Source organism: Cyrtonyx montezumae, unplaced genomic scaffold, assembly GCF_038088225.1.
Source record: "Cyrtonyx montezumae isolate F1298 unplaced genomic scaffold, pur_monq_1.0 scaffold_13, whole genome shotgun sequence".
Lineage (NCBI taxonomy): Eukaryota > Metazoa > Chordata > Aves > Galliformes > Odontophoridae > Cyrtonyx > Cyrtonyx montezumae.
Window position 1 is genome coordinate 15446606 of NW_027071859.1, and position 23847 is coordinate 15470452.

A 23847-nucleotide genomic window follows, 5' to 3' on the forward strand; every position below is an offset into this window, starting at 1 on the left:
CATACACACTTCAATGTCAGATGCCATTTTGTTAGACTGTCATCTGTCACATGGCAACAAAAATCAAAAGAATATTGGTGGGAAGATTCAGTCTCTACTGGCATAACACCACCATCTGCCTCTGATGTCATGGGCCAGCATTACTTTCAGAGCAGCCCCTGTAAAGTAGGAGACATTAATATTATGGCTGCTCTGAAAGTAAATCAAAAGGATTTATTCTGTGTTGTCATTTTTTTAAATAAGTTTAATTAAATTAAATTAATTTAATTAATTCTAGAAATACCAAGTTTCCAGAAACATAAAAGAATGCCATAGCTGTCAAATTCTTCCTTCACCATGAGTTAAACAGTCTTTGGCCTGACTAATTCTGGAAATGCATTCATAGGAAATTTATCAACCTTCAGATTGTTCACAAGGTAAAGATTAAAGCCTCATGTTCCCATCACACTGAATTCCTGTGCTGACACAGATCAGTGGTCCGCCCCTTCAAACAGCTGAGATTGATTCTCATTTCCTTTTCTGCCCTTAGCTACTGAAAGTAAGGTTAATTTTATTTTTCCTGTTACTTCACAAGAAAACCAGGGGACAAGTAAGATTTTTAGGGCACTCTAACATCATCTTGTGCAAATCCTGAGGTAGACAAGTTATGTTTGTTCTCCTGAAAAGGTTAAAATTGAATTATCTATTCAAGACAATCAAATAAGGATGTTAAAAATGATTATTCCAGCTGAGTAAAGATGAATACAAGAATCTAAGGTTGCCATGGTAAGTTTACTTAGCCTGTTCCTAGAACCTAGTCTATTAGTAAATGTTACTTCTTTATCATCCTAGTATCTGTAACAGGTTATTCCTTTCAAAATGTCACTAAGAGAAAGTAAGCAGAAGAAATAAAAAACAAGGGATGGCAGCAAACAGCAGAAGGAACAAGATGGAGAGGTGTCAGTAATGAAGCCTTTCAGCCACATCATAAGTTACTGAAAAATTATTGAAAGTAAAATATTCTCTACATCCAGTGTCATGGTTTTATGATTTTTGTTATTGGTGTTTCACATGTTAACATCGTGTAAGGCACTGGGAGTTAAAGAGATAATGCTCCAGTTCTATGAACTGACAAATTTCTGGGTATCTGGTTCTCATAAAAGGGCTACATACTCCAGAGGACTCTGCGTTACCACTTTCCACTCGAGGGAATGATAAAACCACACACAAGACCTGAGAGTGTCTTTTTTTGCTGCTCATTGGAGGGAGAGCTTCCTAGCCACCTCGCTTTCTGCTTTAGAGTAAAGCCTTCAGTTTCAGACACTCTCTCTCACTTCATTTAATTTATTAGCTTCAATTCCAATTTATATTGCATTATACTGTATTATTTTGCATTCCAATATCTTATGCAGTATATTATCTTTCCTCCTCAGATTGTGGTCAGTGTTTTGCTTTGTAGGCCCATCTCCTTACCCTCCCCCTTTTTCCCCTTTCCTGGGGTGTGGGTCCATGTGTCCCCCACCTCGTTAATCATGGAACTGGGCCAAAAACCATTGACATCCAGAAACAGAGACAAAACTCAGCTGTAAATACCAGAACTACCCATTGCACAATAAAGAACAGTTTTCATGAAAATCATTAGTCCATTTTTTTTGCAAAGCCTGTTATTTTATACACTTCTGCATGCTTGAGTAAACAGTTCTTTCAGAATTGCATAATGAAGCACTGCTTATTTTTTAGTTGGACAGAGGTAGTGTTTACAACAGACTTGATCTGTTTACTTGCCTGTGTATTCATCATCTCTTTTCCCATGTAACATCAATGGGAAAGCTCTTTGTGACAACTTAGATTTTTTTGGAATATTACATGTATTAGAATCTGAGCTGTTCACATTGCTTCTTTTCCAACAGCAACAAAAAGGAGCTGTCTGTTTTGTTGGTAACCATCTATATTCTGGATCATCATCAGAAAAGAAAAAAACAAATTATGAAAAAACAGGAAATATTTCTAGATGAAAAAAGAACCAGAAAAGATGACTTTAAGATTCTGATGGCAACACTAGAAAAAGTATGTTGAAAAGAACTTCCAAGTTAAAAATTAGCTGCTCCCAAAACTGAACCTATTGTTTTTCAAGAATTTATATGCTTAAAATCTTGAGTATGACATATCCTAGAAATTATGTTCTTACTGGTGTTGCTGTAATTTTTCCACTGCTGAAAAATTGTAAGATTTTTGGTGTACTTGCAGTCATTACAAGATTAAAGGATCTAATATTTTTTATTCCAAATCATCATTGGGGATGGGAAGCTACTATTACTTTTATTTCTCTGTTTATAAATTAGTAATACTAATATACTATGAGGATGATCCGTGCTAAACATTACATTTGTGTTCTCTCAGTGTTTTTTATTTTAAAGCCATTCCAGGAAGGTATTCGTGCGATATAGCAATAAAAACAAAAGCAAACAACTGTTAAGTGATTCTAGTACTACAGAATAAAATTAATATCAATAATATATGAGATACTCTTCTACTTCTAGCAAGTTCATGGCAAAATAAAAGAAACGATGACAACAAAAATCCAAGCCACAGATAGAAGAGAGCAAAGTAAAAGTGAATAACTTGGCTATGGATGTAGCTGTGTACAACACTATACTAAAGCATTAAGTTACTTTTATTTACTTTTTTAAATAGGAAAACTGAAGTTTATTTGCTAATCACTGTGTCAAGTATGCAGCACCAGCACCCATTAATGGGATGAAGTTCAGTAAGACCAAGTGCTGGATTCTGCAGTTTGGCCACAACCCTAGGCAATTCTACAGGCTTGGAGCAGATTGGCTGAAAGGCTGTGGAAGAAATGGACCTGGGGGTGCTGGTACACAGTCAGCTGAGCATGAGCCAGAAGTGTGCCCAGGTAGTCAAAAAGGCCAATGGCATCCTGGCTTGTATCAGAAATAGTGTGGCTAGCAGGAGCAAAAATGTGATCATCCTTCTGTACTCAGCATTGGTGAGGCCACACCTTGAGTACTGACTTCAGTCTCTGTCCCCTCACTACAAGAAGGACATCAAGGCCCTGGAGCATGTCCAGAGAAGGGCAGCAAAGCTGTGAGGAGTGGAAGAGAGAATTGGGATTATTCAGTATGGAGAAAATGAGGCTCAGGTGATAACTTATTCTCTGCAACCTCTGAAAGGAGGAGGTCGGCCTCTTCTCCTGCTTTACTAGCAATAGGATGAGAGGGAATGGCCTTAAGTTGTTCCAGGGGAGATTCAGGTTGGATACTAGGAAAAATTTCCTCTCCAGAAGAGTGGTCAGGTGGTGCAATGGGCTGTCCAGGGGTGTGGTAGAGTCACCATCCCTGGAGATGTTGAAGAAATGTTTAGATGTTGTACTAAGGGACATGATTTAGTAGAGAAATATTGGTGGTAGGTGGGTGATTGGAGTACACAGTCTTGGAGGTCTTTAACAACCTTGGTGATTCCATGATTCTATTTCTAGTGTAACATCAACACTTCAAGGTGAAGCACATTCAGTAAAAACGCGTATGATTTCTTCTGCTAAGAATTATGAATTGTTTTCTATGCTTGATTAGAAAGAAGGCAAACTCACCAGGGTACAGAAGATGCATTGGCATTGTGCTATCGTTGTCATCTGTTCCACGGGATATTCACCAAGGCAGAGCTTGCAGGACACTAATGGATCAAGTACCAGGTCCCAGGTAGGCCTATATCTTGCTGTAGTCATTGCAGAGCAGTCTGAAAAAAGAACAAAAGTAAAGATACCCCATCACTTCCTCATACTGATACTCTGCACTCTTTTGCCATTGCAAACCCCACTGTCAGCTTCTGCCTGCTAGATATTCGGAAACAAATGTAAATTGCAATGTTTAGTTGGGTAGTGTTAGCACATGGAGTAAATATACACCCCCTGCCTGACAAGACACGCAAGCAGAAAGAATAAGCCACAGGATGCGCTGACAAAATGTCATGTGAGCAAGCAGGACACATTCTTAGGACTTGTGTCTGACATGAAACAATCTCATTCTTGATCCTTGTCATTTTCAGCAGTAGTTATTAGCTTACTTTGACCTACATTGATTGTCCATTACTTAAAATACATTTCTTAACCTCTCACTTCTCCAGCTAACTAAGCAATATTTCAGCATCTCTTCTAAGAGCCAAGCATTTATTATGTCCCTTTTCCAACCTGATGGTATTACAGCTCACTGCACCAGATATTTTTGTTCGTAAGTGCATGACAGATTGATCAGTTTGCTTTGCTATTTTTAGAAAAAAAATGATGTATATTCTGAGCATCCTCAGCTTCTTTTTTCTCTCAACCCTTGCTCTATACTGAAAGCAGAGCTTTGCTGCAGCAGCAAACAACTGGGACAAATAATAAGGCAAAAAGAAAGTGCTATAAAAAGATTCTATAATACTTGATACATCATTCTCAAGACAGCAAAAGGATAGGACTATGCAGAGCATCTTTATCCTAGGTTTCAGGGCCCAGATGGAAAGTTGTCAAATGACTAAGGAAAAAGAAAACAATCTCACACATACCACATGCATTATCACGAAGAAGAAAGATAATTTACAAGTTACACATATGGGGAAGAAAAAGCAAACCAAAGCCACACTCCTTCAAATCAGCTAGGGTAAATTATGAAGCATGCTCAGTCTTAATTTCATATTTACTAGTATTATTTTGTCATGATGATATTTAAGAGACTAATATTTTATACCATTGCCTCAAAGGTTGCTGATGAATATGTCCGAACATGTCCAAGCTAGTCCTGGGCAAAGGTTGTGAAATCCCTTGTCTATAGGACAAGCTGATGGGCATGTCTTGGGGCAACTTAAGCTGCAGCTCAGTGGCAGCTTAACACTCTTTTGTGGAACTCATCTCCAGGGGGAGATAACCATCTCAGGCGATACCCACCTGACGCCCAAGAAGGAGGGGTTCATCACATAGACTGGAGAAATCTGGGAGATAAATAGAGGGGTCCTGCAGCCACGAAGTCAGAGGGCTTTCTCTTTAGTGGCTTCCTCTTGGAGAAGCTTTCTCTTAGGAGAGACCTCCCGAGCTGATCACTGCCTGCTGCTTCCTGGAGAGGTCTTCTCTTTGGAGAGACCTCACGAGCTGATCACTGTTCGCTGCTGCCCCTCCTGGGGTTGGCCCCGTGCCGCTTCTCCTGTGCTGGGATCTAATAATCTAAGAACCTCGTCTCCCTCCTTTATATTGGAATGTGACATTTTTAATGGCGTAGATTATGTGTATACCCGGTGTGAGATTAAGAAACAACGGTTCAAATGTTGGTCCGACCAGTTTATTACCAATATTGACCAGGGAGATGGGGAAGGCGGACACTGTTAAGGTGATGGGGAAGGGAAGGAGAGCGATAGGAAAGATAGGAAAGAAGCAAGGATTTGTACAACGCAGGGAAAGTCACCAGCCAGGATCCCAGGGGCGGTCCGGTTGCAAGTGGCTCCGACGGTCCGAGGCAGAAGAGCAGGGGCGGCAGAAGCGGGGAGAACAGCAGCAGCGACGGGCAGCCCTGAGCAGCAAGCAGCTGTCCTGGAGATGCGGCACTGGGTCAGCACAGGAGAAGCAGCGCGTGGTCAGTCCAGGAATAGCATCAGTCAGCACCGGAGAAGCAGCGAACAGTGATCAGCTCGTGAGGGTACAGATGGTAGAACACCTCGAAGGAGCGGCGAGGTCCAGGAGAAAGCAGCATGTCTCAGGCAGCAGGCCCAGGAGCTCAGCAGCAGGGATCAGCTCATGAGGTTTCCGATGGAAGAACACCAACAATCTCATGGTGATCGATTCCTCTTTTATCCTCCATTTCTCTTGCCTACATGACAGATCCCTTGCTAGCTGCCAGTCAAGCTTCTCCTGAGATGGCTATCTCCCCACGGAGATGAGTACCACACAAAAGAGTGCTAAGTGGCCACTGAGCTGCAGCTTATCTCTCTCTCGTTGCCCCAGGACATGCCCATCTGTTTGTCCCTTAGACAGAGGATTTCACAACCCTTGCCCAGGACTAGCTTGGATATGTTCCGACATGTTCATCAGCAAACTTTGAGGCAATGGTGTAAAGTATTAGTCTCTTACATGATATCAAACTTACAGAAGTGGAAAATTCACAACTCAGGACTATTGAGAAGTCTACTTTATCTCATCATCCCATTTCCCAAAATTAGCTGCTTCCTTACTTTTCCACACTTAGGATGATACAATACTCCAACTATGTTCACAGCTTTGGTTTTTTTATTCCCCCTATTGGCACTTGCACAAACTTCAATATCTAAACCCTATAATCTGCAAACTTCCTAAGACCAACAGAATCGTGATAAATATGACCTTTGTGTCTTTTGGCTGAAGTGTAGGCAGATGTTCAAGCAGAAGATGACATTTTGCCCCCAAACAAATCACATGGAAAGTTCAAAGAAGTGTTTGTTAAGTCTGAGCCTTTGATACTCGGTTCATTGTGGACATTACTCCATCAAGGGCTCTATATTCTTTGAAACAAAGTGAAGATTTTACATTAGTTCTCCATTCAGTCTAACCCATTGGAAGAAGCCCTTTAAAGCCCTTTAAACATCAAGGACAAAAAAAGTAGACCCTCGTTGTCTTTCATTCTAGTACAGACATCAGGAAGGAAAGATTTAACAATCCCATTTGCAGGGATGCTCAGGATCATTTGCTTTGAAAACCCAAACACAAAACCCACACTTTCAAAGGAAATAGGTAAAATAACCCTGCAGAACAGCACATGAATAATGGCTCCAACCACAAAATAAGAATAGCTGGGCTATTTTTCTGAGAGTTTGACATGAAAGTCCAACTCTGTGATACAAATCAGGGCCTAATATTTTGTAGGCTTTAACTTTTTTACTACTTTTTCCATTTAACACAAAATATCGACAAAAATTTTCTTCCCAACTCTGGTGTATCTGACATTTATGGCTAGAATTATGAAGTATTTGAGAAGAAATGATCAAACCACCCAATCTGCTTTCTATCAGCTTCAGCATCCTTTGCTCATCCTGCCCAGTTTATTGTACATCTTCTGCTTAAGGCACAAAGATGAAACCAGTAGATGAACAATGAAGAGAGAAATAAGTTATGGGTGCACTTGCATATGTCAGGCAGACAAAAGTTCTAGCAAGCATGTAAAATTTGACTTAATTCAGACTAAAAGTTTGCCAAATATACCAATACGATGAAATCCAGACTAAAAGAAGTTTCAAGCGTATTCAGTGCTGTCGTTAAGTGATAGTATAGGGGAAAAGATTAACCTTTCACCTCCAAGTCTTACCCATGCTCCCTAGGACTTTCAGCAGAGGTTTATTGCTATCCACTATGAATTTTTTTTATCATTTTTTTTTTTTTTCAGCACAACTGCAATAACTCAATGTGAAATATTTATCTGCATTTGTCTTCTCTGACAAAGAGAGAAGCAAAGCAAAACTTCATCCAAGCTAGTATCCTGCAGGTCAACAGAAATTGGTTGCCTGATAAGAGCTGACATCTAATCCATGACTTGAAGTCAACCATGATGATAACAGAAAGCAAAATCTGACCATAGTGTCAAATAGCAGTAGACCACAGTCTGCTTCTTGCTCACCCTTCTTGCCAAGCAGCTGCTGCTCAGACAGGAATACATGCAGCAGAGGCCAATTACTTCCCTTTGATCATAGGGGTATGTTTAAAAGATAAGAAGTGCTTATTTGATTCCCAAGCTGGTTAGAAAAACAACTGCCCTATGCAATCATAAAAAAAAAAACAAAAAAAAAAAACAGCTTCAGGTCACCAAATTAGTCTCATTACTTTTCTGTATGTTGCTTTTATAATAGTAGGTAAAAGATAGCATCATAATATTTTCACCTTTGACTTAAGCCTGCTGCATTCTAATATGCATATACACTCATGATAACCTCAATTATTTGCTGAATCCATATTAAAGTAGTTTATCTTTTAATGATGAAGTCTTACTTATCACTTGCAACAGGAAAAAAACAAGTACAAATGTCGCTGGTGGTACTAGAGCAAGGAAAATGAAATCTGCCACTTGGCATTGGAAACCATACATGGAAAGCTATCATGTTCAAGTGCAGAACCACTGCTGGTCAACAAATGAGCAGCGATGCTTTCTAAAGTAAGAGACTGAATCTTGCTTCATGATCACCTGGCACACTGTTGTAATTAAATAACGAATTTTCCTGTTTCCACCATAATGCTCCCAACACCCCTACAAATTGACAGAAGAGCAGAAGATAAATCACTTTCATTCAAAATCTGACAAAGACTCCTAATATTTCATAGCCAGGTTCTGATTGTATTCTCACATGCTTTGTAGTGGCATGCAGTGCTTCAGGAAGAGTGTGAAGCAACAGCAGGAGGAAAGAAAGCAATTAAAAGAAAACAGAGGATCAAACACTGAAAAATAAATACCAGAGTATTTCTGTGGTGAAGAACATCAGTTACATCTCCAGACTGTAGAAAATTTTGAGTACCTGCTGCTATGCCCTTGGAAATATAAATAGTAAAGGTATAACTACAGTCCAATCCAACTCCAACAAATTTTTACCCCAATTAATACTTCGGTCACTACAAATCAAGTCTGGATTACCAAACTCGACACATGCACTTTATAAATCCTGGTAACAAATGAATCGTGTCAGACTTATTAGATCTAGAAAACCAGAACAGAAGTTAGCCTTCAGTTCAGACCCCAAACTCCAACACAATCATAGCTGCTCTCATATACGTATTTCTGCAGAATACATCAATATACAGTAAAATTGAATCTGTAATAAATATGGTAATGCAGAATGTTTTCTAGGATAGAATCCAAAAAAGCTGGAAATAGAAATCACAAGAAATAGCTGACGTAATTTTTTGTTTAGAGCTTTCTTTTCAGAAAGAATCAGCAACCTGATGAATGACTATTGAATTCTGTAGCCATGTGCATGACCACAGAAAAGAGGAACCACTGCAGAAAGACATGGAAATGACTGAAGTCTCACTGCTGTAACAACACTGTTAATACATTTCAAACGTGATTGTCATGCATTCTGTGAGATAAGCATGTAGAGGAAACGAACAGTTCGTTACTTCTGCACAGCAATTAATAACTTCAGGAAAGATAAATGGGATTCCTGACCTTAGGTTTTGGCCAACCTACACAGACTACATTGTTAAGTAAGAAAAAATGGAAGATATGATCTTTGATAAGCCAAGAGCTGAACAATTCCTTTTTTCCAAGCTTCTGAACAGTAAAATAGAAATAATTTGAAAACTTCTATAAAAGCAAAGATCATACAACCTTTTCTTCAATGCAAGTCATTTGACAACTTACAAAGCTATATGAATTTTTATTGCACTTCTAGGTCAGTTTTTCATGACACTGTAGAGTTCAACTGCAATTGCATGAAGTTAGTGATTCATGGTAAATAACCAGCTAGGTGAGAAAAAAGTGAAGAGGAAATACAGTTGAATAAGTGGTCACATGCTATTTGCTCTAATTGGTTGTGTTTTTTTTCACTAAGTAAGACTCAAAATACTGTTTCCAACAGAAACTTAATTTCAACTCTAGATTGGAAACAGTTTTAATTTCTAAACTAAAACAGTCATGTACTCTTAAAGTCACATGCCTGTAAGTTTTATCTTAATGTCTGACTGTACTTACTGGCAGGATGAAAACCATTTTTTAGAAGTCAAAGGAAATTTAAAATTGGTTCTCATTTCTGTTGCCCTTCTTTGTCAAAGTAATATCAGTTAAGCTAACACAGGCTATATTTTCTCCTAGAAAGAATCAAACACACCTGTCATAATATCTCCAAATATTTTACATCTGTCGAAAAAGAACAATTAAAAAAAATACATGTTTCTGAAAAGTCATGCAGAAAGGCTATTACATAGCACACAGGAACTAGAGCTGGTTGCTCTGTTAGCTAAGCAAGTCCAGTGGATAACAGTTGTTCAACTTCAAATGACATACTACAACGACGCTTTTCATCACATAAGAAACTCCAGCTTGTATGGTGCACAAGGAATATTGTCTATGCACAGTATACTGTGAAATCTTCACCTGACCTCTACTCCTCTATTGCACTGGTTGGACCTCAATATCAAGATTACCATCTCTGTTCTCATCTTCGTGTTATGCTATGACCTGGGCCTGGAATAGATAGGAGACCATGTAGAAACTTGGAGCTCTGTCAGCAGCTTCAATTTTCTGGCTAGTAAAGCATGCGAGAAATGGGCTCCATCCTGAATGGAAATGGCACTGAAGTAAAATTTTTCAATGATCGAAGTCCACCCCACAAATAGCCAGTTTTTGTTTGCTTTATCTTCCTGGCAAATATATGCAGATAAGTATGCATGCAACTATATTTTATGAATATGCTTACTATAATATATACCTGAAATATAAAATAAAAATTTCAGACATGGCAATGACCAAGAAAAACCCAACAATACCACTGAACAATATCACCAACAGTGCAAAAATGTATGGGACTGCTTCTGAGACACATGACTGAGTTAGGAAGAGTTCAACAAAGTTTCTGCTAAACAGGCTGGCTGATAGGCTTTTTCCCCCATCTCCCTGCTTTTCTTACTAATTAGATACCATAATAGAAGGCATACACAGACCATGAAAAGTTTTTAAATATTAGAGAGGTAATGGACAATTTGTAGATCTACTGATGCATATAAAGTATTGCCTATCAAATGCATGGATAGGTGTAGAGGAAGAGACACTACAGAAGCAAAGAAAATAAAATTTTAAAAGCTTTAACTGCTAAAAAAAGGCATACCAGAAACTCATCTTTTGTCTAAAAGATAACCTGTAAACTGAGATGCAGAAATGCCTCAGAGTGCAAGATCCTATCATCTGTACTGAAAAATGCAGCCTCTGTGCAATGTGACATAGCCAAAGAATTTTCTGACCTTGCATCTTCCTGTATTTGTCACCAGCTCTGGTGCCACTGTGGCTTCTGGAAACACTGCCAAACAGCAGCAACCTGAAATAAACTGGGAGTGGCTGTTATTCAAGCCCTGTAAGTCTGAATAAAACAATTTAAAGGAAAAATAAAAATCGTTTGATTACATCTGAAAGAAACTGTGGTGAGAGAAAAGAAGGGAAAGAGCAGGAGTTTTGAAGCTATGGGGAAAGACACATTCCTCCACCCTGAGCAGGAAAATCTGACCCTCTAACCAAAGGAAAAGCCTAGATACTGTAGCACAGGTATCTGGATCTGAAAGGAAGCAGAAATGCAGCACATTCTACTCTGGAGAAAATGGGCCTGCCCATCAAATCTGTTTGCTCTAAGAGTCATGAATCCATTCAACGCCATGAATTCTCAGCTTTCTTCTAATGCCTCTCTAATGCATTGTGCCACTGCCTTTGAATACTATGGCCAAGAACAAGTTAAAAATCTATAATTGTTACAACATCAGCTAAGTTCATGTCAAAGTGTGGAAGACCAGGGGTTAAATCAATAACAGTTGAAATGCTGAAGCTCTTTGAGTATTTGAGATACAGGAAAATCAGCTGCACAAGGAATATAGGAAATAAAGGTTTTCTCCATATGAAGAGCAAAACTACACACTGTTGTTCTTCCCAAATTTAGACAAACCAGAACTAAGATTACACAACTGAGACAGTAGTCTGTCTGAGATTAAACAGACTGAAACAATTTATCAGCATCCTGATCAAAAGAACAATAGTTTAGAGGAGAACAAAAACACACCAAAAAAACCCACCACCACCACCAACAAAAAGACTTGCTTCTCCACTGACAATTGGCTAAAATAAAAGCAGTATAATTATTCTTAAAAGGAATTGTGATATGAATAAGTATTTCAGCAGATGCTGGCAACAGTCAGGAGACATTCAGAGTGAAAGAGCTACATCCTGTTGACTTGGCTTTGTGTATCAGAAGATGAAATCAGAAACAATTAAACTAGTTTCCTGACTAAATGTCTTCAGACTTTGATTCTACTGAAAGAAAGCAGATGGTTACTAAGAAGTTTTTAATTTCCAGGGTACTGTGTATCTGGTAGCTGCCACCTTTGTTAAAATAAGTCAAACTCAAAACAGTAAGTACACCAAGGGCTACTCAGCAAGTACTCATCAGCCAAGAAAGGCATCAAAGTATGTAGTTAAGATCTGTTCAGTATTAATATCGTAAAGACATTTGCATGCTTTCTGTCTATCTAAGCTCCCATTACAGCAGAGAGTGCCTACTTATGTCCTTGCTGGCTTAGTTTGTCAGCGCTGCTGGCTATACTGACTATATCTCTGCTACTAACTGTAGGTAACCCATAGCCTGCATTTCAAATACCTTAAATCTTCCATCATTAACTGGCAGTGAGAAGTCACTTATGACTGAATTATTTCCTAGCTTGTGAAGTTATAAGAAGATACAGACAATTCCACTGATCTCTAGGATAACATATAATCTTATTATTTTCCAGAAACTCGTAAACCACCCAGTCAAAAACAACTGCTTCTCTTTGTCTTCCCTCCACCCCTAATATTTTTCCCATTTCGATTTTTCCTCTTCCCTCTCCACCCCTTTTCTCACTTCCTCCCATTCTTTCCCCCTCTCTGCTTACAAGGAACTGATGAATTGTGCTCCCTTTGAGCTGTCTCCACAACAACAATAAATCAGCAAGCAGTTTGAAACTTTAACATACCACAAGGATTTTCTTCTCCACAGTTGACTCCCTTAGAAAAGTAACAGCTATGTTTACACAAAGCCCTAATAATACCAAGCTTGAGAGCTCTGTGGCTTATCCCTCCGTTGGCAGGGGATGGAAGGGAAGGAAAGAGAAAAGTCTTGGAAGCTTAAAGCTAGAAACCACATTCAAGGCTGTGTGAAATTACTGAGAAAATGTGAATATGAGCAAGGGGAGTGGAGCGCTAGTTCTGACTGAGACACTTAGAGACTAGCTGAGCAATTCCCTTGTTTCCACCAAAAGGAAATCAAAATTTGTCTTTTTCTCTTGCAACTTGGAAAAAAAAAAAAGCATGCTTGGTGCACTGCCCAGCACTGTGCTTCCATAGTGCTTTACAAGTCTCAGATGAAGGAACAAATTACTCGGGAATGAAAATTCCCACTGAAAAACCTCTTATTGTCTGTCACTTCTATATTAACTGTGAAACTTGGGTTTTATCAACAGCTCATACTGTAGCTGTAAGATAATACCTACAGAAATATCATCCCCATATACACCGCAATTGTCTCAGAAAGTAGGTAAGCCTGTACCTGAAAATTGCATTCAGAGCAGGATTCAGGTCAGGCTAGCTTACTTCAACAATCTTAGTTCTTCTGACTTGATAACCAAGTTTCAAGCAAATACTCATGAGACAGCATTTTCACAACTTCCAATGCTGACAGCAAGTTCTCAGTCTTGTCATTCAGCTCTGACCCTCAGGGACTAGCATGAAGTTTACCTGTGTTCTGAAGAATTCAGAAGAGCATATAGAGTCAATGGAACTATTAGGAAAATTCAGTCTGAGACACTCTCCCTGTTGTTGGTACCTGAAGAGGCAGGACTTCTAAAATAGTCTCCATAATTTGCCTTTCACTGACTAAACAGGAAACTTTAGAAGTCTTTAAAGGAAGATGCTGTTTGTTTAATACCAGGCACCTCAGCCAACAAGAGGGAAAAACTACCAAATTTTCTGAAGGAATTTCACATCCTGACACCTAATGGTATGAGCTGTGCAATTGAACTGTATTATAGATCAGTAAGAAGGGTTGGTTTTTTCTTTTATTTTTTCCCTCAAATTCTGAGAAAATGATGAGAAATTCTCAGCACACCCTGTAAATGGGATTTATCCTGATAAACAGTACTGCCTGCTCACCATTTCTCTTCATAGCACCAGATAGAAAAATGTATAACAGAGGAACACGATGGAGAACACCTGAATCTCTCAACAAACAATTCATACTTAAATAACAGCTGATGCTTCATGTGATAAAAATAACCCATCTTGTAAAAAATATTTCTACTCACATCTACCCTGAATGTGGTGGTTTCACCCTGGTGGGCAACTGAACTTCACCAAGCCGCTCTCTCACATCTCCCTGATCTCCTAAAGGAACAGTGGGAAAAAATATAATGAAAAAGGGCTCTAAGGTTGATATAATGACAGGGAGACAAGTTGTCAGTTATCAGCATGGGCAAAACGGGAGATGATGGGCGTAGGAAGATTTATGTAATTTATTGCTTATTACTAACAGATCAGAGCAGTAAAAACTAAAAGTAAACTAAAAACTCCTGAGTTGGTTAAAGAGTTTCTCTTTTCTCTGGGAGAAGAATAGTCTGCATTTAAGCATTGCATTCAAAGTTTAAGAGTATTATTGTCTATGGAAGAATCTCAGCCATTCCAGATTGGTGAACAAATCATTCCATGACTAAGTTGTTGTTTGTTCCCAGGCTTTATTTTGCGTATTACAGAAGTGCGACTTTCAACTACATTTCTCCTAATCAGATGCCAATGTAACAATCAACTGGAACACAGCGGGACATAAATCTCTTACCCAAATGGACAGCACAGCTACGGAACCTATAGACAGATCCTTATTATGTCATGACACTGATTCAGAGCAGATCTTTACATTGGCCTAGTCTCCTGCCTTCTCAGGCAGGAGAAGGTCAGGTCACATAGAGCAGGTTGTGAAAGACCTTCAAAGAATGCAATCAAGATAAAGCTCTTATAACAGCCTGAACCACTATAATTACATACACAGGATAATGATCTAGTAATTAGAACATTACTTGAGTTGCAAGAAACTATTGATACCCTCTCTGTCGCAAGCTTACGGCGTAACTTAGCAGTTCAGTTTATTTGTGTCTGGCAGACAAGAGAGATGGTGGTACCTAACACATCATGAATGCCAGTGGGTTGGAAGAGAAGCTATTCATAACCCAACTGCAACAATCCAGGCAGAAAGACCTGTGGGCTGAAGTAGCAGCATATTGGAACAATAGAAAACCTAAGAGGCAAAAAAGGAAAGAGCACAGGTTCACCACAGCAGAAATGCTTTATCCAAGGTTCCCCAACCTAAAGTTTTCTAGATAAGCACTGACAAGTTACAGACCTTGAGTTAGGGAAGGCGTGCAGTGTAACACTACTAGACTGTTCTCCATGCTCCTCTGTAAACTTGAGCACAGCTCCTAATAATCAATAGGTGTTGGGCTTTGGTTTATCATTTCTAGATCCCATGTAGCTATCTCTTCTTATTCAGAGGTTAATCATAGTAAATTAAATGCTTTAAGAGCTTGAAGTATAGTTTTTGTTTTCTCATTTATAACAAAACTTTAATAACAAAAGCTACAGGGTATTCTTCATTTTTAAAAGGCTCCCACTGCCAACTAGTTAATTCAGTAAGGACATTAAGAAAGCAATAGGACTTTGCTTTCTTAACCTTTAATACTGTGCAAGAGATCTGAACATATTAGACCTTTTCCCAAATTAACATACACATTGTAAAAGATACTTCCAACCTTAGTCATTCAGTCATACCCAGTTCAGACATGTTATCACACACAGCTCTATATTCATAAGAGCAGTGTGGGGCTGTACCTCTTGAGCATGGCATACACATTCTTCTTCATCTATGACTCCTTTGGACTCCCCAATTCTGGAAAGACTGGAAAGAGTCCAGAAGAGTGCCACAAAAAAGATTGGGCCCCAGAGTATCTCCTGTATGAAGAAAGGCTGAGAGACCTGTGACTGTTCAGCCTGGAGAAGAAAAGACAGAGGGAGGAAGCTTATCAATGCTTATAAATATCCAATGGGCAGAGTCAAGTGGACAGGGCTAGGCTATTTTTGGTGGTGCCCATTGACATGACAAGGGGCAATGGGCACAAACTGGATCTCAGGAGGTTCCATCTGAACGTGAGAAATAACTTCTTTACTCTGAGGGTAACAGAGCACAGTTCCATCTGAACGTGAGAAATAACTTCTTTACTCTGAGGGTAACAGAGCACTGGCACAGGCTGCCCAGAAAGGTTGTAAACTCGCTACCTCACCTGGATGCTTTCCTGCGTGACCCACTCTCTGAAGGGAACCTGCTTTAGCATGGATTTAGACTGTATCTTCAGAGGTTTCAGAGGTGCCTCCCAAACCCTATAATTCTGTGACTGTGCAGGAAGAGTATCAAAATGCCACCCTCACTAACACTTTCTTATGGGCTGCAGGGCTTGCCTGCATACTAGTAGAATGTATGCAGGGCACAGAAATAGAAAATGTATTTATTCTTAGCAGAAAGATCTGGCATGCAGCATAAAGCAAGGGAAAGTTGATAAGATTTATTCTGGCAAGGAGGGAAAATAATTTCTAGGGCAGCTTATGTTTGTGGTCATCATTCTAGGGGCTTATATTAGAAGAGCTTATGAACAACCAGTCAGATGAATAGCTTTCTTACATGAGTTTTGATGGTTTTTAAAGGAACTTAATATTGACAGCATTTTCATTTTACTTCCTAAAGAAAGAAACAAAATGAAGAAGCAACATTTATATTTAAAATGTTAATATCCATAGAAATGTATTCCCTAATCTATTTTATAAAATGAGCTCATCTTACACATCCAAGCAATCAATTAATGACCAGAAGGGTCACAAGAGTTTGTCACGTGGAAACAATATCCATGAACCAGCTCCTTAGAGACATTCCTTCCACCACAAGACTCAAACTTTGAACATAAGTTACGTCTGAAAAAATCTGTTTTAGAAGCTCTACAGATAGTCAGATAGTTGTTCTGCATGGTGCATGCTGCAGTGAATCACAAGTTTCAGAAGTTAAATCATAGTAATAAAGAAGCAGTTCAACTAATAAATATCCATGATACTAAATTTACTGCTTCAAAAAACAGATGGATGAGTATTTGAATTTAGTGTTCAACCATTTTCTCTAGACTCATTTGAATGTCAGGAAATATGTCTGAAGCAGAATTTGAGCAGTTTTGACTGCTCTAGCTTCTTTCCTTTTGTATGCAGCACTTCAAAAAAAAGTGATCATCTCAACCACTTAATACTTTAATGCTAAAATAAAGCAAAAAAATTTAGTAAAATAAGATTTCACTGGAAAGAAAATTTACTATTAAGATGGTCAAATTAATAAATGGTAAAGATATTCTACACTTTCCAAATGCCATGTGTTGAACTTGGGATAAATCCTACTATCTAAAATGCTCAAGTCATGCTTTCCCAAACCAAACAAGAAAAAAAAACACAGAAGCCTGTTTTTTTTTCAGCTTCTGGGAAGATCACAGATGAGGTCGTTTGCTACAGTCCAAACCAAGTTACATGGTACTTACATAGACATATGCCACCCACCCAGCTCAAGACATAATGTCCTATTTAAAGAAAACTCACTGTACTAAAAAATGAATCTTTTTTTTTTTTTTTTTTGTAAGTTGTGTAATTGTTGCTTTTTCCTATTTTACTTTAATGGTGTTTTATGTTAAGGGGATGGCGAAAGAGCAGCTACATTGGTCTGACATACCAATTTTAAAATAGAAACAAAGAGGAATTACTCCAGAGGCTCTAAACCAAACAACATGAGTTGCAACCTACTGTTTAAATTTAGCTTTTGTGGTTTGTTTTTATATATTCCTAGCAGCAAATTCAATCTGACTGCTCTCTCTTGGTTGGCTTTATTGTACCTAGCAATCTAAGAGACCAGTAATAGAAATTTCATTTAAAATATGGTTATTAATGTTCCTAAAGATAGACTATTGTATGAGTAAGCTTTGTCACAGGCTCTAGATTCTCCCTCTACACATACACACACACACCCTGTCACCCCTGTAGAGGACAAGAAGTGCTCTACTAGGATTAAATAGTTGGTCAATATTAAACCAAGAAGGAAAAAAGAAAACTGCTAAAGGGAGGGAACGGAGCACTGAAATGTCTTTGAATTTCTATTTTAAGTTTAATGAACAGATCCCCCAATAAAGAATAACCATCACATCAGAGCTCACATATTTTCTGAAATCCCTAGCTAACATTAATTGACAAGTAATACATTAGTTTGCCCTAGTCCATCAGGGTACAGCATCCTTTTGTTTCTTTCCAGTAGGAAACTGAGTAAATAGATTCAATAGCAGAGTAATTCTACTTTAAAAGTACACAGAAGAGAGGAACAGTTCAGAAGGATGCTGCTTGTTATGCTTCTTTTGGAAAAGCATTTCTCTAAAAAGGTGGGGGATGTAAGGACAGCACATCTTATAACAACGAGCACAGACGGGAGCAAGAGCATCACTACGCAAAGTTGCGAAACCCTCCAAGCACCTTTCTCATTTAGGACAGGGGCAGACCACTGTAGGAAGACCCCACAATGCAAGAGAAGATGGGAAATCCAGTGATTCTTTCATCCATACCAAATGCTGATATGAAAGGAGAACAGGTAGCTGTTACAACAACAGCCATAAGCCAAGGCAATGCTACGTAAGTTTTAAACATCTGAAGTCTAATAGCTCAAGTCATATACTCAAATTAACAGTGTGTTCGAGAACATGACTAACAAAGCAACTAGGTCAGTAACTGATTAATCCCAGGCTCATTTGTAGTCTAATCTGTGCTTTAAAATAACAACAGGAAAACCAAGCCCTGCTAGCAAAGGCCTACAGAAGCCAGCAATGATTAGAGGACATGCAGGCCAGGAAGAGCCATCCAAATACAAGATATAAAGACATTTAAAGCATAAGCTGACCACACGTGGCTTCTGAATGGTAGTTAACAAGTGAATGAAAATAACTAGCCATTTATAAAATGTATTCTCACATTTTTATCAGACATCTTATAAAAAAATAAATAATAATTAAAAAAAGATCATGGGGAGAAAACAGTGGCATTAGAGCTAGAATGCAAGCTATGGGGAAAAGACTTCTTCCTACAGCACTTGGACACTGATGAACAGGATATGATTCAAACCTATGGTTAGATGTTACCTGAGCTTGGTTGATGGACACTGCTCTAATACCTGCCTGCAACCTGAAATAACCAGAAGACTTGGGATGCTGGGACACCAGCATTGGTTAGTAGATGGAAAAAGCAGGCGAAGTGGTATGTAGCGCATAAGGGAATATAATTATCCAGCGTCACAGACAGTTTGTACTCTCTCCTGTATTCTCCACTAACTCTCAAAATTAAATGTTTTCATTCTGGAGAGATGGACTTTGTGTTTTGGTTCAAGAAAGCGTGGTTGAAAAGTGGGTGTTGTGCTTGGAACAGTAAGTGGTGAGGTTTGAGAGGGCTCCAAGTTCCTGGAGAAGTTTGTTCCACAGCCCCTCAGACAGCTCTTGCTGTTGCACCACTCAGCTTGCTTCTGCAACATACTCAGCCACCAACCTGCCTCTTTCTCAGCTCTGAGCTCCAATCTTTACGATAGCAGCACTTCAAAATTATGACAGACACAAGAAGAACTACTGAATGGGAAAGTTATTCGACAAGTTGTAAATCAGCTTTCTACCTTAGTGGCAAAAAAAAGTATGGTATAAAGCTCACATTCTTTGAGATGCAGAGTTCTTCAGCAGCTTTGTTCTCCCTGGCAGTTCTTATCCTGTACTGAGTGCTTCAACTCAATAATTCTATAGTGAAGAGAAACTGGATGAAGACACATAAAAAGCAAACCAGGGCTGAAGACAGAAGAAGGAAGAGCTCAAAATCTAGCTACTCAGGATGGGATGAAGATTCAGTAACACTGATAGGAGAATTGACACAGAGAGAGCTTTTGAACTGATTTCACTTGGAAGAACATTAGAAAAATACAGGAGAATGAAAAACTGGTATCATAAAATAAGAGGATCCAAACCTGGTAACATAAAATAAGAGGATCCAGAGAAACCTCTGAATCTAGGAAGGTGCAAGAAAGTTTCCCAAGACATCTGCAGTAAATCTCTCTCAAGAGGAGAAAAAAGTGGAAGTTCTGTTTGGGAAAGTTCAGGAACTGACTTGGATATGCAGCTACTGGATCCTTCTGCATGACATCATCTGTTTCTACATGGACTGGTGTGCAGCAATTATTTAATGCTTCTCCGTGAAGATCAAAATACACAACAGCAGACAAACGCCTTAACTTATGCCTATTTGTCCACTTTGCACACTGCCAGTACATTCCAGCACATTTAAGTATTGGAATCCTGCTGCATTCCCTATTTTGTGTCTGCAGCAGTCAACATCCCCTACTCCCTTTTCACTTACTGCACAGGGGAAAAAAGCTGGGCTATGCCCAAGTCCACCAACTCTTCAAATCCATTCTTAACAGAAAAGCAGCCAGTTCCACATAGCCTGGAACAATCTATTCAGAGAGCTCATTTCACACATACACAACATCTGTTCAAAAAGCAAACGTTTGCAGCCAGATTTCGGCTCTACAGAACACAAAAGGGGAGAAAAAAATCTCCCATTTAGTTCTCAGCATATGGCACTACCTCCAAAACAGCTTACTCAGTCAGCACCTTCTATAAATCAATACTAAGCTCTTAAAAGATCACAACAGAGAGGATAAGACTTCCATTATTTGAAATAAAAGCCCAAAGATGTAACCTACGGCTGTTGATTTCAATAGAATTTTAAGTTTGTCTGGAATAATTGAGACACATTAAGAATTGACTTTATTTTTAATTCAAGACAGAATTCCTGGCCTGGTTGGGACCATTCTTTGTCACTTTGCACAAACCACAGCAGCGCACATATAACCAACAGAGCAAACAAGGAACACAGATGGCTCTAAAATGAGATGATATAAGATACTTTTTAAAATATTACTTTCCAAAAAGAAAAAAGAAAAATAAAAAAGTCATTGTCCACTTTCACCACTTCCAAACCTTTCTTTGATATCAGAGAAGACATTTCCTGAGGACTAAGGTCAGTAGGTTTACTTTCAGTTCTTGTTTCATGAACTATAATTAAAATAAATTTACTTTGTGGCTGTTGCCACGGAATGTGTTTGTCACCTCTGCAGCAGTTCTTTCCTTCTTTCACAGGCTGGGAAGAAAACAAAATAAATAAATAAGTAAACAACTAACTTCTGTGAGCAGTTTACATTCACACCTTCACTAACTTTCACTTCACCTCTCAAAATTTCCACGCTGAACTCAGCAGCTGCCAAAGGCACAGCTTGGCTACAAAATGTAACGTAATAATAATAATAATAATGATGATGATATATGTGTCACTGGAGCTGGATTGTCCACACTGCACACTCATCCCTGAACCATGGCACACCAACTCAGCTACTCAGCTGCCACTGGGCTTACAGACAGAAAATTAGAATACATTAACTTTGCAATGACATCTGATGCAAAGCCAAAATACTGTGATTGCTTCCTTTCACAGCAACACGTAACATTAGAACTATTTAAAGGTTATAAACAAGAAGATAAGCAACTCCTTAAGAATTCTTCACAATCTCGAACTGGCATTAGATTATTAGAGAACTTTGTGTTTTTCTGGCAAACTGTTTTTCACCATTAGTTCCCTTCTCTCTCAGCTAATGAGCAGGAGGTAAGCTTCAGAGCTATATCTATGAAAGCATCTCTAAAGAGGTGCACAAGCTTTTCTCAAGATACTTAGAGAGAAAAAAAATCAATACTTAGAGGAGCTCAGCAAGTTTTGTCAATACATTCACTATCACACTAAGGAAGCAGCAGGCTTTTGCCTGCTAGACAAGGATAATCAGAGTGCAGCACTCTCCTGCTTCGTATAATAGCCTGAATTATGTATGGTATGTTCTTGTTCGTCATACAAATACCTCAAGATCATCCGTATGCCACAAATATTTTCCAATACAGACTTGTGCCAGAATATGCACCATTCCAATAATCCTTCATAGTCACTCCATGGTATGCAGGAAGCAGAAAGATTCAAAACCAAGTCACATTCCAGCTTTGGAAGAGCACAGTGAGGCTGAACTGTTCAGACTGGTCACACAAGCCCAGAACAGACTTAGGGAGTTCAGAGCTGCTTCACATTTGGTGACCACTATGCATGAAGAGATAGGACTTTCCTGGGAGATGGTTGGAGAGTTGATCTCACGGAAGGAGCTGGAGGGAACCTGACTTATTAGTTCGACACGTGGGAATCAGAAGATAGAGCCACCCCCTACATGCAGATGACACAGGATAATATACATCACAAAATATGAAATGAATTATCTAAGCTGGAGAGATGTCATTGACTGCAAGGACAAACAGGCATAAACTTGCCATTATATATTTATTATAGAAATTTGAAGAAATGTTCTAGAGTAACAGAGGCGCACCAAAAGTTTCTGTTACATCTTCCCAAAATAAGTAGGGGGAGAAGAAAAAATGATTACCTGTGAGATGAAAGTTTATGAAAGGTAAAGTTACATAATCTACTACAATTTAAACTGAAAGGGACACAAGAGGTTACTTACAGGGTTTTTTTTTTTTTTTTTTTTGTGTGTGTGTGTGTTTTTGTGTTAAAGTTTTAACTCAACTGTTTAAAATAATAATAAGCAATTAAGCATCATTTAAGTTTATTTTTTTACTTTTTTTTATTTTTTTAGGAAGGGATATTAAAGATACTGAGACATTCTGATTTAAAATAAATTTGACTTTTTTTTCCTTTTCTGCTTTTCTGCTAGTAAAAAAAAAAGTGTGACAAAATATTTCTTTTCAGTTGGTATGAAAAGAATAAGTGAGAAAGAAAATACTATGTGAAAAACATTTCAACAAACTTTACAGTTAAGCAGTACTTCTTCACACAAAGACGAGTTACTTAAGTTAAACATTCAGCTTTTTATGTAAAAATTCAATACCTAAACTCAAGCCAATGAGGAAATGGTTAAGCTTTTTTCACACTAGGTTCCTTCTGTGGTCAGAAAAAGTCACGCAAGAACATTGTTACAGTTAAAGCACCAAGCCAAGAACATCAGTTTGAAGGGAAAGGAGAAAAAAAGTCTGCTAAGCAGTCTGTACATATATGAGTTTTCAATACTATTTCTAAAAGATGCATGGAAGCAAATGTGGCACAGCTCAGGAAAATGGAAAATTTTGAATACCTAATTACAAACTCGGGCAAATGAAAGATCTGAAATTTACATTAATTTCCACAAATGGCAACATATGATAGTAAGTATATCACTAGCATTGGAAGTGCTGCATTATTTACATGATGAAAATAAGCAGAAAAAAAAAATGGAGACACTTTCATTATTTAATTCTTAATATTTAATATATAATTCTTAATTTAATTCTTAATACTTAATATATAATTTTATTATAGAATTCTTACTGCCTTCTAAAAGGCAAGAAGATTGGCATTTGGGTGGACTGAAAATGCATTTATCAAATACATGAACAATTTGCTATGACATGAGCACATATAGATCTACAGCCAACTCAAGAAAGAAATCATTTCTTTTGTTAACGTATTTCCGAATTTGAATTACTACTGCTGGCTAAAATTGAAAGTGCAGTATTGTGGAACACCAAGCTACTAAACCCAGGAGCATATATGAAAGCAAACAACCTCTATTTATATTGAGTTTGATGAAAACAAAAACCTAATGACACTATTCTAGGTAGTACAATAAGAACATGCTCTGAAGTCAGTTATAGAACTGCACCAAAACAAGTTCTCTGTGTGCTTCACTTTCCTAGGAAGTTAACTGGAATGCAGATTTTTGCTTTTTCCCTACATTTGATTGGTAAATAAGTCAGCTTTTTTCATCATAGAGCTCTGTAATTAAAAACAAACTTTAACAAATTCCCTCCTCTGTAGCAGTTTGGGCTATGCGGTTTTCATTTTTATGGGCGAACACAGCAACAATTCCAGAGCCTCCATAAAGCCCTTCTCTCAGGGGCTTTTT

At 38.4% G+C, this 23847-nt stretch overlaps 1 protein-coding gene across 1 annotated transcript in view; it reads right to left on the bottom strand.

Moving 5' to 3' along the window:
• The window catches only part of RNF144A (ring finger protein 144A), a 61973-nt gene that overhangs the window by 22325 nt on the left and 15801 nt on the right, over positions 1 to 23847 (bottom strand). The window contains exon 3 of the mRNA XM_065730743.1: positions 3587 to 3730. Coding sequence (XP_065586815.1) covers positions 3587 to 3721 — 135 coding nt within the window. The 5' untranslated portion in view covers positions 3722 to 3730. The remainder of the gene's footprint in view (positions 1 to 3586; positions 3731 to 23847) is intronic.